General features: G+C 35.7%; 2 protein-coding genes across 2 annotated transcripts; one reads left to right on the top strand and one right to left on the bottom strand.

The window, feature by feature from the left end:
• The first annotated feature begins 274 nt into the window (after nt 1–274).
• Nucleotides 275–3,168, top strand: LOC128199280 (uncharacterized). Its single transcript, XM_052888156.1, has one exon. It carries the CDS (start codon nt 370–372, stop codon nt 3,109–3,111), a length of 2,742 nt encoding a protein of 913 aa, XP_052744116.1. The 5' UTR covers nt 275–369; the 3' UTR covers nt 3,112–3,168.
• A 1,461-nt stretch (nt 3,169–4,629) lies between these two features.
• LOC112045379 (glucose dehydrogenase [FAD, quinone]-like) lies at nt 4,630–8,393 on the bottom strand. Its single transcript, XM_024081537.2, has 4 exons — nt 7,708–8,393; nt 6,716–6,873; nt 6,056–6,170; nt 4,630–5,970 (listed from the first exon to the last, which is right to left on the bottom strand). The coding sequence occupies exons 1-4, from the start codon at nt 8,272–8,274 to the stop codon at nt 4,630–4,632; spliced, it is 2,181 nt and encodes a 726-aa protein (XP_023937305.2). The 5' UTR covers nt 8,275–8,393.
• Between the last annotated feature and the right edge of the window lie 4,803 nt (nt 8,394–13,196).

The raw sequence follows: 13,196 nt of genomic DNA, 5'->3' as shown, positions 1-13,196 counted from the left end.
GAATTTAGGTAACTCTTATGATCTAGCCAAACGACGTTTTCTTAATTTAGAAAGACGACTAAAGAAGCAACCGGCTATTAAGTCACAATACATAGAATTTATGCGCGAATACGCTGATTTAGGCCATTTAGAAAAGTCAAAAATTTGTATTCCAAATCCATCGTATTTCCTTTGCCATCATTCTGTTTTTAAACCAAACAGTGAATCAACCAAAATCCGCGTCGTTTTTGACGGTTCGGCGCGAGTTCTTTCCTCAGGCCTGTCTATAATGACATTCAATTAATAGGCCCAAATATACAAGACTCTCTTTTCTCCATTCTGATTCGAGCTCGTCAATACAGATACATTTTAACAGGCGACATAGAAAAAATGTATCGCCAAATTTTAATTGATGAAGAGCACCGAAATCTTCAATTAATATTATGGAGAGAAGATGAGTCTTTGCCTTTAGAAACACTTCAACTAAATACTGTTACTTACGGTTTTGCAAGTGCCAGCTATTTGAGTACTCGTTGCCTTTGGCAACTGGGGGAGGAATGCGAGGACGAACAAATTAAAAATATTATACAACATGATTTTTACGTTGATGACTTAATAACCGGTTCCGACAACGAAGAAGATTTACTTTACATTCAAAATTCTGTATCTGAGGCATTAAAAAAAGGTTGTTTTAACTTACGAAAATATAGATCTAATTCTAAAACTATTTATCAATCATCTACTATTGATTTTACTGACAATTTAAGCATAAGTGAGTCATCAAGTACTTTGGGCTTAGGATGGAATCCCACTTCTGATACTTTTAATTTTCCTATTCAAAACCCATCATACAAAAACTGTTTAACTAAAAGACTAATTTTATCATCATCTTTTAAAATTTTTGACCCGCTTGGATTATTAAGTCCTTGCATTATTAAACCTAAAATGATTATGCAGTTATTGTGGCTCAAGAAAGTAGGATGGGATGATCCCGTTCCTGAGGATGTAAAACTATCATGGGAAAAATTTGCAAATAATCTAGATGCTCTATCTAATATTCAAATTCCAAGACTCACACTCTGTGAATCACCGGTTCATATCGAACTGCATTCCTTTAGCGATGCCTCTCAATCTGCTTATGGTGCATGTATTTACTTAAGATCAATAAACCAAAACGGCTACGCTACTGTTAAGTTATTGTGTGCCAAGTCAAAGGTAGCACCTTTGAAACCGACCACCATACCTCGCCTAGAACTAAGCGCGGCATTACTAAGTGCGAGATTAGTGAAAACCACTTTGTGCTCTTTAAGATGTCAGGTGATCCGTCTCGTCCACTGGTGCGATTCAACTGTCGTTCTTGGTTGGCTTCAAAGTAACGCACGAACACTTAAAACGTTTGTAGCCAATCGAACAGTCGAAATATGCGAACTCACGAATGCAGCTTCATGGCGCTATGTACCAACAGTGGATAATCCAGCCGATATGATATCGCGAGGTGTTGACCCACATCTAATAAAGGATTTAGAGTTATGGTGGTCCGGACCCCAATTTCTCTCTAAACCTGAATGCGAATGGCCACAATTAAAGGATAGTTCCAATCTCCCTCTACCAGAACTGGAAATAAAATCACATACCGTTAAAATTGAACCTGTTGAATCTTTCATACAAATGGAAAATTATTCTAAATTTACTAACCTAAAACGAGTCACAGCTTACATATTGAGATTTATACACAACATTAAAAATCCTAAATCTAAAACAATCGGTAATTTAACTATTGACGAATTAACTAACTCATTTAATTTTTTATGTATAGTAGCTCAAAAACAATCTTTTCCGAATGAATATGCCACTCTAACGAAAAACAAACAACTAAATTCTAAATCAAACATTCTCTCTTTGTCTCCTTTCATCGACGATCACAACTTGATTAGAGTAGGCGGTCGAATAGATGCTTCTAGTTTAAGTTATGATCAAAGGCATCCAATCCTTCTGCATTCATCCCATTATCTAACAAAACTTATTTTCAATTATTACCACATTTATAATTTACATGCTGGTCCACAATTACTGCTTGCTTCTGTACGACAACTTATTTGGCCTATTCATGGCAGGCGGCTCGCTAGAAACACAGTACAGAAATGCGTCATGTGCAGACGAGTTCAAGGTAAAACTCTCAATCCTCTTATGGGAAATTTGCCAGCACAGCGCATAACTCTGGATTTTCCATTTAGATCCGTAGGTGTAGATCTGGCCGGCCCATTTATGACGCTAAATAGAAAAGGTCGTGGCGCTCGACTTGTAAAAACCTATCTTTGCCTATTCATATGCCTGCGTTACAAATGTTTACACTTAGAAGCGGTCAGTGACTTGACGAAAGATGCTCTCTTAATGACGTTTCGTAGAATGATCAGTAGACGTGGAAAACCAGCGGAATTTTTCTCGGATAATGGAAAGAACCTGGTCGGTGCTGCTAATGACATTAAGAAATTCCTAAAACAAAACAAGGAATCTATTATCGAATTTGCAACTCAAGAACAAATCAAATTTATATTCTCACCGTCTTATGCTCCTCACTTTGGTGGCATTTGGGAAGCTGGCGTGAAATCCGCGAAACATCATATTAAACGCGTAATGGGTAATACACATTTGACGTTCGAAGAAATAAGTACATTATTTGCACAAGTCGAAGCTATACTTAACAGTCGTCCCCTGTGTCCATTATCTCCTTCTCCAAACGACTTCCTAGCCCTTACTCCAGGGCATTTTCTGATTGGTCGTCCTATCACTTCACTGCCGTCACCCGATCTAACTGACCATAATTCAAGCAGTCTGCAGCGCTACGCACGGCTTGAGCAAATCAGACAACATTTTTGGAACCGTTGGAACAAAGAATATGTCTCCGAATTACAAAACCGACTCAAGTGGCGCACCAACGACGGCCCCAAGCTCAAAATTGGTGACCTTGTTTTAATACATGAAGAGTACGTGCCTCCACTTTCCTGGCGAATGGGACGAGTTACACGGATGTTCCCAGGACGTGACGGAGTTTCCAGAGTCGTCGACATAAACACCACCAAAGGAAGCTTAAGAAGACCACTAACCCGAATTTGTCCATTGCTGCCTGATTAGTGTTTGTAGAAAGACAAGCCTTTCTACGCGGGGGAGGATGTCAACGCCGCAATGTTACCTAAGACAATAATTTGGACAGGCGTTTACTTTATTGCATCATATCATTTGTCTACCTACCTGCGAATATTTTACATTGTCATTCACTTGTGCCATCTTCCATTACAACGCAATACACGCTTTCAATACCAAAAGGCCTTTTAATTAACAAAAACCACGAAGATCAAGTCCGACAACAAACACTGCTTTTTGTTGACAGTAATAATAATAATTGATTTTTTACTAAGAATAGTAATCATCACGTCATGTTTCAAAATCGAGGTTTTTTTTCCTATTGAGAGCTTACGCTGCGTGCGCTGCGTAAACGATTTAAGTTTCGCAAAAATCATCATCATCATCATTATCAACCCATATTTGGCTCATTGCTGAGCTCGAGTCTCCTCTCAGAATGAAAGGGGTTAGTACTTAGTCCACCAAACTGGCCCAATGCGGATTGAACAGACTTCACACACGCAGAGAATTAAGAAAATTCTCTGGTAAGCAGGTTTCCTCACGATGTTTTCCTTCACCGTTTGAGACACGTGATATTTAATTTCTTAAAATTCACGAGGACGAAGTCGCGGGCGTCCGCTAGTTGGCACATAAAACTATACATTATTGGATGATAGTACAACTAATTCTAGCCATTGTGTTTTAATCTAAGGCATAAATTGAGCATTAGCCAACCTGATGTCGACCATGGAACTTCGCAAGGAAGAACACATCCATGCTCCAGAAAGGCCGTAAAAAATGTACGCAGGGTACTCGTATCGTATAATAAACCGATCATCGCCCATCACGGAAGGAATACATAAGTGATTCCATCGATTTGCCAGTCACGCATCCCGATCGGACAGGAATTAAAATATTTTGCCAGTCATTATTTGTAATTTTTTGCCAAGTATTCGTTTTCAACGTAACTTGTAAGTGGTTCATAGAACTAATTGAAAGTATTGAAAATATAATAGAGATGTGTGATGTGGTATACTCGTGTGTACTGAAATAAAATATGATTTATATAATACTGGCTGACGCTGCGCGGTTTCACCGGCGTGGTTCCCGTTCCCGTTGGAAAACGAGGATAATATATAGCCTATAATATCCTCGATAAATGGGCTATTTAACACTGAAAGAATTTTTCAAATCAGACCAGTAGTTCCTGAGATTAGCGCGTTCAAACAAACAAATTCTTCAGCTTTATAATATAATCAAAATCAAAAATCTAAAATATTTACTTTATAATCCTATGTCGAGCCAAGAAATATTGAGGATTTCTTTATTCCGGAGATTCTGAGTTAAAATTCTCAGTTTGGTGTTGGGTTCGGTCCCGGTTATTAGCATTAACATTTTATGGTGGTCGTCATAAGAGTAAAAGCATTATCACCGTACAACATTCTCACAGGCCTGACTACAGCCATTAAAATTGGCTGATAATGATGATAAATTTAACTCAAAAACATAAATATATTAAAATATAACCTTTTATTCAATGTTTATTTTGTGCTCTAACCAATCTTCTTTTATTATATCTGAAGCTTTCTCAGCGATCATTATGGTTGGTGCGTTTGTGTTTCCTCTTATTATGACAGGCATTATTGACGCATCGACTACTCTAAGATTTTTGATGCCATGCACACGTAATCTTGGATCTACAACTGCGTCTTTATCCCACACAGGTCCCATCTTACATGTGCCCGAAGGATGATAAATAGTAGTGGTATATTGTATAAGTAGACAAAAGAAATAATCATATGTCCCCCACTCATAATCTGTACAGCCTTGTACTGGTTTTCTGACAAATCTAGCACCATGAGTTTTAAATATTTCAGTTTCTTCTAAACTTACAACAAATCGCATCGCTTCCACCAGTACATCTACATCGATTTTATTTGTGAAAAATCCCGGATAAATCAACGGTTGACTATAAACTGGGTCCGTATAGTTCAGCAAAATGTGCCCTCTGCTCTTAGGTACTAATAAAATTGGTCTAGCTGCAAGGCCATCGTAGAACGAAAATGGGAAAATGCTGGTTCCCAAATAAGTTGTGGGATCTGAGTAAAACTCTTTAACATTTCTTGCATCGAAATGAAATTGTATGTCTGGTGCATGTTCATCGGCATACTTAGTTTTTATAAACGCGACACTTGACAGGATGCTAGTAGATGCTAACGGTCCAGTTTTTGGGTGTTGTTTTTTGTATTTCTTAACTTCATTTAACAATTGTTGAGACGTAACAGATGTTGCAGTTTTATTTGACAGTGATATAATAAGTGCATCTGTAGATGCATGATCCTGTAAATTTTTGCCAACGGGTAAATTAGCTAAAACTGCTATATTTAAATTTTCTAGATGCTCCTTAGGTCCAATACCAGAAACCATAAGTAATTTTGGAGAATTGATTCCACCACTACTAATAATAACTTCTTTTCTAGCATATGCTTGATAAATCTTTCCGTTCTTCATATATTTTACTCCACGAGCTATTTTTGTTGCTTTATCTATGATTATTTTAGTGACATGAGCATTCATTATTATATTTAAATTTGTACGTTTGTTGCGTATTGGTTTAATAAATGCAACATTTGTAGACCACCTTTGGCCATCTTTAGAAGTAGAAAAAGCTATATTTGTTCCAAAATTGTCTGGTGCTATTAAATCACTTAATGCCACTCCTTTTTCTTTGAATGCATCCACTAACATAATTGTGTTTATATCAGTATAAGAATATCTCTCTACGTTAAGTGGTCCGCCAACTCCATGATAGTATTTGTGAGAAGTTCCAATGTCTCGGTGGTTTTCAGATTTCTTAAAATAAGGAAGTACCTGAAATGTTAACGTGAAAAGTTGAATGGTGCAAATTTTAATAATATGAATAAAAAAATAATTCTAGACGTATATATTTGGGTACCTCGTTATAACTCCAGCCGTGGTTACCCAGTCGTGCCCAATTGTCATAATCGAGCCTGTTTCCCCGCATGTAAACCAAGAAGTTGACAGAACTGGAACCACCCATTGTTTTACCACTGAAAAATTTGTCTTGGATGATTATTATAAGAGAAAGATCAAAAAGTAGAGAAGAGTAGATGTTTTTATCACTTTTTATTAAAAACAATTCGCTACTTCTGTCTTATAGAGTTTTGAGGGACTAGCTTGCTAACATAGGTAACAAGTAGGTCCCTTACAAAACAGTGTCACTAAGATGTACGATTTAGAATTTTTTGTTTCGTCACCTATTTACATTTTAAAACCAGGACTTTTCAAAATTTTATCAGAATTTTTACAATCTTCTTTAAGATTATCACAATATACTAGTATACGTACCATCTAATCTGATAAATATATGGATTTCATATTGCTATATTAAATTGAGTTATCTAAAAAGTTCTATAAATTCCAATAGCGTATTTATTATTACTGATTCGAATATTAGAATCTAAAGACGTTACGTGTAAATTAACTTTTAAAATATAATTATTATTTTAAATTAAAAATAAAAATAATAATTTAGTAATGTATTGTAATTCATCACAATTAAATGATAAACACGTTAGTAGATTGTTTATAGTACCTTGTCCATGAACAACTTTGCCCTCTGGCTGATCTACACGTTAGTTTCTCTGGTTGAGTTCTAAAGTTCCAGTCGATGTTTGAGCCTTTAAGCGCTGTAGCCATTGATGGCACCATAGTGACATCAGGTTCTTCAGGACCAGCCTCTATCAGAAGTACCTTAAAACAGAAAGTGAGCATTTTTAAATTCTTGTCAAGCGTTTTACAGAGTTGTTTCTGTCGTACATTTTTTCCGATAAACTGGTAAAATATATTTACAAAATTTAACTCCATGTCAGATAAATTTAGAAAATATGATAAAAATAAACTAAATTGAAATTAAGCCCAGGGGCTGAGTCATCAAAACCGAGACGACATCAAAATTTGCAAATCTATAAAATATGAATATCACACATGATGGTATAAGATAAAATATAATATGACGTTTATAACTATTAGAAACTTCATTGGGTATAATATGTGCAACACACATAATAATTATGTGTAAATATACTAATAACTATATATATTATATATATATTATAAAGAGGAAAACTTTGTTTGTATGTTTGTTTGTTTGTTTGTTTGTTTGTTTGTTTGTTTGTTTGTTTGTTTGTTTGATTGTAATGAATAGGCTCAAAAACTACTGGACCGATGTTAAAAATTCTTTCACCATTCGTAAGCTACATTATCCACAAGTAACATAGGCTAAATTTTATTTTGAAATAAATAGGGTCCCGTAAGTTATTTGGGTTTTTAAGACACAAGATGTAAAAAATCAACCAGAAAAGTTACTTATTTTACGTACGCTGCCTAAACTAAAAAGATAGAACCATAAAATATTCTAATTAATTGAGTAGGGGTAGGGGTAGTTGAAAGTTTTCATCGAGTTTCACGCGGACAAAGTCGCGGGCGTCCGCTAGTGTGTAAATAAAAAACTAAATGTTAACAGCGGGCTACTGAATAGTGAGTAACTAACGTCTAAGCAAGCAACTTTAATAATTTAAAACTTACTTTCCATTTCTTAATTTCTGATAATCGGTTGGCAACAACGCAGCCTGCGGATCCTGCGCCAACTATAATGAAGTCATATTCATCCTTTTTTCTTCTACATTTTCGTTTAGATTTTTTCTTTTTCTTTTCTATTATCACTGGTGCTTTATTTAAATCTTCTTTAAGAATATTATAATTAGTATCAGGTGGATGAAGTTCATTATAACTTGATGATGGAGGATGTTGAATGATAGTATCATACAAATATTCCTGATGGTTGCGCTTTCTTCTTGATTGTTTGTAATGGTTCCCTTGTAAAAACTGATAGTCAAAATTAAGATTGTAAGGTTTCACTGGATTGTTATACTCAGTTTCTTCATTACTAAATGCTAGATTAGAAACCTTATTACTATATTTATCATACGGATTCTTTTTAGGATACGACACACTGTATGTTACACCACCAAACAGACGTATTAGTAAGGCTAAATATACAAGACCAGTAGATGAACATGACGTCAATGGAGCTCGTTGATCTTTACAAATGTCACTTATATTTCGTGGAGTCCATATTAACCTTGAGTCCATTGTTAAAGCAATTAAATCCTTTATATCTTTCGTGACTCGGACATGGATTATAACAGCAACTACAGAGGCGTCAAGACTGACTCAATTCACAAATACTATCGTCTATCTAGTCCCAACACTTCTTCGATGCCTAGATCCGAGTTCAACAAGATATGCCTTTAGAAAGACATTCAACAGTGCTTCCATCTTCTGCGATTGCCCAAGTAGCAAAAGGTGCACTTGTGATAACTAAGCTTCATATACGTCTGTTATAGCGAACAAACTCACTACAAAAAAAAAAACAAACAAAGGGATGTAAAGCACTTATTATTTATATTGAAAGTAGACTTAGGACGTGTGACGCGATTGAACTACTTTACAAGAATGATCAAGTTGCATCAAAAATTTTAATAGAGATATTTACTGAAATAAGTAAACCGCAAACGTTAATTGCTCTCAATCATTGTGCTCCAATTTAAAGCTATAAAATCGATCTGTAATGGTAGTTTTTCTTATAGACAATATTGTAAAAGAACTGCGTCGTAACAGTTTTTTACTGGAGTTACCTAGTTCGATTTTGCTCGGCTGCACTTAGCAGTTTTATAAGTGTTAGTTGTTATGAACTTGAAACTTCTTTTAAACTTGATTCTTGTAATAGTGTGAACTAAAATATTGAATTAATTACTATATACCTATCTAGTTAATTAATTTGGTTTATTTAGTTAGTATATCAGAATGTTGCTACAGGAAAAGCAACATTTTTACCAATGAGGAAAAAACGATGTACCTACCCGAAGGACAAAAAATAACTTTGACTTTTGATGCAACTTGATCTACAACGCCATCTAAATTATAAGTTGATTGATTTAATACACATTAAAGCAAAAAAGCCGCAGGCATAAACCTAGTATTACAGCAAATATCACGTACCCATCATCCGCAAACTGTTCTTTTAAAAGTTAATCTCCTTTTACTAAAGTCGTAGCTTTGCGAAGTTCACTTTTGGTAGATTACGAAGTTCCTCGTTCACGAAAGTATATTGCAAAGTTTCAAACTCACGAAACGATATACGCGAAAATTGTTCCCTTACACTGAGTACGCAAGAAACAAACAAGTAAAACGCTTTAACTCAAAAAGCTCATAAAATAAAGCACTTATACCCTCTAAATTACCCATACCGTCATAAATCCTATACACCAACGCAACGGCTGTAAAATAAAGTATACCTTTGGTAGGTTACATATTGACTGGGTATGGTCTAACCGAACCTAATAATGGACCTTTTAAATTCCTTATTATATCTTACCCGTATTTCATGAAGCAAGTCTACTTTGACAGATTCAACGTAGTTACATAAAAATCGTTTCTTTATACCATCGTCGAGTAATAAGAGCATGACAATGACCTAAAGAGCAGTTGGTCAGTTAAAAAAACAAGAACAACTGTTTTTTGATTCGTTTGATAATTCAAGTTGTTTTTAGATGATGTTTCGAAACGCTTTACTTTATACAATAATGTGTACACCTTTAGTTTATTGCTTGGCTGTTGTGATTCCTCTTTTTTATTTTATATAATTAGATAATTATATTCGATAATTATTTCGACAAGTACTTACTTTGTTTGGATGTTTGTTATTCTTTAACGCCGCTACTACTGAAGCAATCTGGCTGAAATTTGGTATGGAAATAGATTTTATTCTGGATTAGGCTATTCATAGGCTACTTTTATCCCGGAAAATCCATGGTTCCCGAGAGATTTGTTAGAAAAACTAAATTCCACGCGGACTAAGTCGCGAGCATTCGCTAGTGTTTAATATATATTATCCATAATAACGAAAGCTTTTGCTGGTTCGCTAGGCCATATTATAATGACGTAGGCATAAAACAAATTACAACTTAGTTCAAAGACTAGATAGACGATATTAAAATCACTGACCTAAATATATTCTAACCTAAAACAGCTCCTTGGTCCCCTTAATGAGCTGCGAAGTCTTTTATAAAAGCTGGAGAATCTAGATTAGTATTAATGAGTAGGTCAACAGGATAAAGCTGAAAAATCCAGCCAGCCAGCCAGACCAGAAAAGATCGAGGCCTAACCAAACTCTCATTACATTAAGGCCAAAGATAAACTCTATTATGTTCTAAAGTTAAATTAAAGCTGACAGCGTCTCCACTTAGAATCATAATGAGTCGTTATTAAATTTTCAAAAGAGCGCTCTGTTTAATACACATTTAATATATTTAAAAAGTAGATATAGTGGATACGACCTCGCCCTCCAATTTCGGAGGGTGTGGGTTCGAATCCGGTCCGGGGCATGCACCTTCAACTTTTCAGTTGAGTGCATTTAAAAAAATTAAATATCACATAAGTGTGAAGTCTGCCAATCCGCATTGGGCCAGCGTGGTGGACTACTGGCCTAACCCCTCTCATTCTAAATGGAGACTCGAGTTCAGCAATGAACCGGATATGGGTTGATAATGATGATAAATATTGATGAAATATATTTGCTAGTATTTTGTTTAACATGATTAACACTAATATATGATACGTATCTTCTTGATGTAGGAAAACTGAATAACGTCGTTTTTATTGATGGGTCTTGAATAGGTTTCAATGATTTTTGTTATCTTTGAAAAAACTCCTTAATCACCTTCAATTTTAAATATTTTATTTTGTTATTCTTTTAAATAAACCGATTTCTTTCCCAATTTTGTGAGCTTTGCTTTATGTACTTATTTTTTCCAGTATGTTTTAAAAAAATAACGTTGGGCATACTTTTTATTGGTTGGCGAATACTTTATATGAGATATTGATAACCAATACTAAGGGCTATGTTATAATATGTAACTTTTATAAATAACCTTCACGATTTTGACTTACCTACCTATCAGCAATTTAATAGAGAGCTAAGCATTGCTTCCACTTTGTTTGCTCTCGGCCTCACTGCACTTATTTGCTTCTAACCCGAACCATTGCACACTAATGCATTTTAGTGATGTGATAGTTAGCTTGTCGACTAAATCTATCTGCCGGACTATAAAACAGAGATCTGGTATTTCTTAAAAAAACATTATAAGACATAAATAAGAGCTCTTCGTAATAGAGTTCGAATATTAAGTCACGTGATTTTATGTACACTAATAATTTATTGGTAACTGATCAAAATTAATAACAAGTGTTTGCCATTCTGATGACATTATACCCTTCTGATCACTTTAAAGGCGGTGCCTACACAGTAATGCATTAATTCAAGCCGTTATAATCATGAAGTTTTAGGATTATCAGACAGTTCCTTCCTGTGGTACTTTAACTTTTAAGAAACGGCTTTGACTAATTCGCCACTGGTTGGCACCGCTTTCAAAGTGATCTGAAGAAAGCACATACGATGCTATTTTACGCTTTTTAGTTTATTTTTGTGATTTTGAAGTCGGTTGATTTTTTTCGTTAAAAAGATTTTATTCTAACAAAAAAACAGTCTAGCATTCGTCATAAATCTATATCTATATCTATACTAATATTATAAAGAGGTAAAGTTTGTAAGTTTGTAAGTTTGTCACATTTTTTAAATGGGGTAATCTTCGGAACTACTGGTCCGATTTTAAAAATTCTTTCACCAGTAGAATGCTACATTATCGGGGAGTGCTATAGGCTATATTTTATATTGGTATCATATATATTAGCCGAGTTATCACAGTTTTTGTCATACAGGTCGGACTGAAAATCCTCTTAAACAGACTTATTCGCATGCGCTGCCTTAACTATTGTGTAAAATTGAAATTAATGTATGGAGGCTTTATGTATCTTTAAAAGTTCTACAAAAAAGTCCGCGACACCATATATCTATCTTCTATATATTAGCAGATATAGTACTTTTTGTGTTTTAAAAATTATTAATTTTATATACTTAGGTTTACGTCATTATTTATACAACTAAACTTTAATCCTTATTAAAATAAATTATTTAATAATCACAAGGATATCATGGAGATAAGATTTGCCCTTTACAGTATGTTAATTACTTAAATAGTTTCGGAGATAATACAAAATTTCTAAAAGACGCAGAAATTCCGCTATATGACGCCCGGCGCTTTCATTTACGTAGTTCCCGTTCTCGTGTGAATATGGGGATCAAACATAGCCTATGACACTCGCAAATAACGTAGCTTTCTATTGGTAAAACAATTTTCCAAATCGATCCAGTAGATCTAGAGATTACCTCCTACAACCACACGAACTTTACCTCTTTATATTATTAGCATAGAAGTCTCTATTTCTCTTGGTCATACCACCACTCTCGAAGGACTGGACCGATTTTGCTAAGGGTAGGAGTAAGATAGAGAAGTTACAGGGTAGGGTAGGGTACGGGTAGGGAAGCGTAGGGGTAGTGTAGGGGTAGGGTAGGTTTAGGGCCGGGTTTAGGGTAGTGGTAGGGTAGGGGTAGGGTAGGTTTAGGGCCGGGTTTAGGGTAGTGGTAGGGTAGGGGTAGGGTAGGATTAGGGCTGGGTTTAGGGTAGTGGTAGGGTAGGGGTAGAGGTAGGGTAGTGGTAGGGTAGAGGTACGGGTAGCATAGGGAAGTGGTAGGGTAGGGGTAGGATAGGCGTGAGATAGGGGTACGGGTGGGATAGGGGTAGGACAGGGATAGGGTACGGGAAGGGTAGGGGTAGGATGGGGGTAGGGTGAAGGTAAGGTAGGGGTAGGGTAGGGGTAAGGTGGGGGTAGGGGTAGGGTAGGGTAGATGTAGGGATTGGGTAGAGTAGGGTTGGGGTAGTGGTAGGGTAGGGTAGGGGTAGGGTAGGGTAGGGGTAGTAGTAAAATTGACATCAAAATTTACGCGGACGAAGTCGCGGGCGTCCGCTAGTCTTTATTATAAAGCAATACCGTTTCATCGAATTTCAAATTACAACGATCACAAAAAGTTCGCATTTAACGACCTCCGTGGCGCA

The sequence above is a fragment of the Bicyclus anynana genome, chromosome 2 (genome assembly GCF_947172395.1).
Source record: "Bicyclus anynana chromosome 2, ilBicAnyn1.1, whole genome shotgun sequence".
In the NCBI taxonomy this organism is placed as follows: Eukaryota; Metazoa; Arthropoda; class Insecta; order Lepidoptera; family Nymphalidae; genus Bicyclus; species Bicyclus anynana.
The sequence above is the reverse complement of the archived record's forward strand: the minus strand, read 5'-3'. Positions and strand labels throughout refer to the sequence as shown.

Excerpts from the sequence above, each read along its gene's own strand:
- LOC112045379 (XM_024081537.2), bottom strand. The coding sequence starts at position 8,274 with ATGGACTCAAGGTTAATATGGACTCCACGAAATATAAGTGACATTTGT. Across the intron at positions 6,171-6,715 it reads CAAAGTTGTTCATGGACAAG|TGGTAAAACAATGGGTGGTT; the intron begins GTACTATAAACA and ends CAAATTTTTCAG. Across the intron at positions 5,971-6,055 it reads ACGGCTGGAGTTATAACGAG|GTACTTCCTTATTTTAAGAA; the intron begins GTACCCAAATAT and ends TTAACATTTCAG.
- LOC128199280 (XM_052888156.1), top strand. The coding sequence starts at position 370 with ATGTATCGCCAAATTTTAATTGATGAAGAGCACCGAAATCTTCAATTA.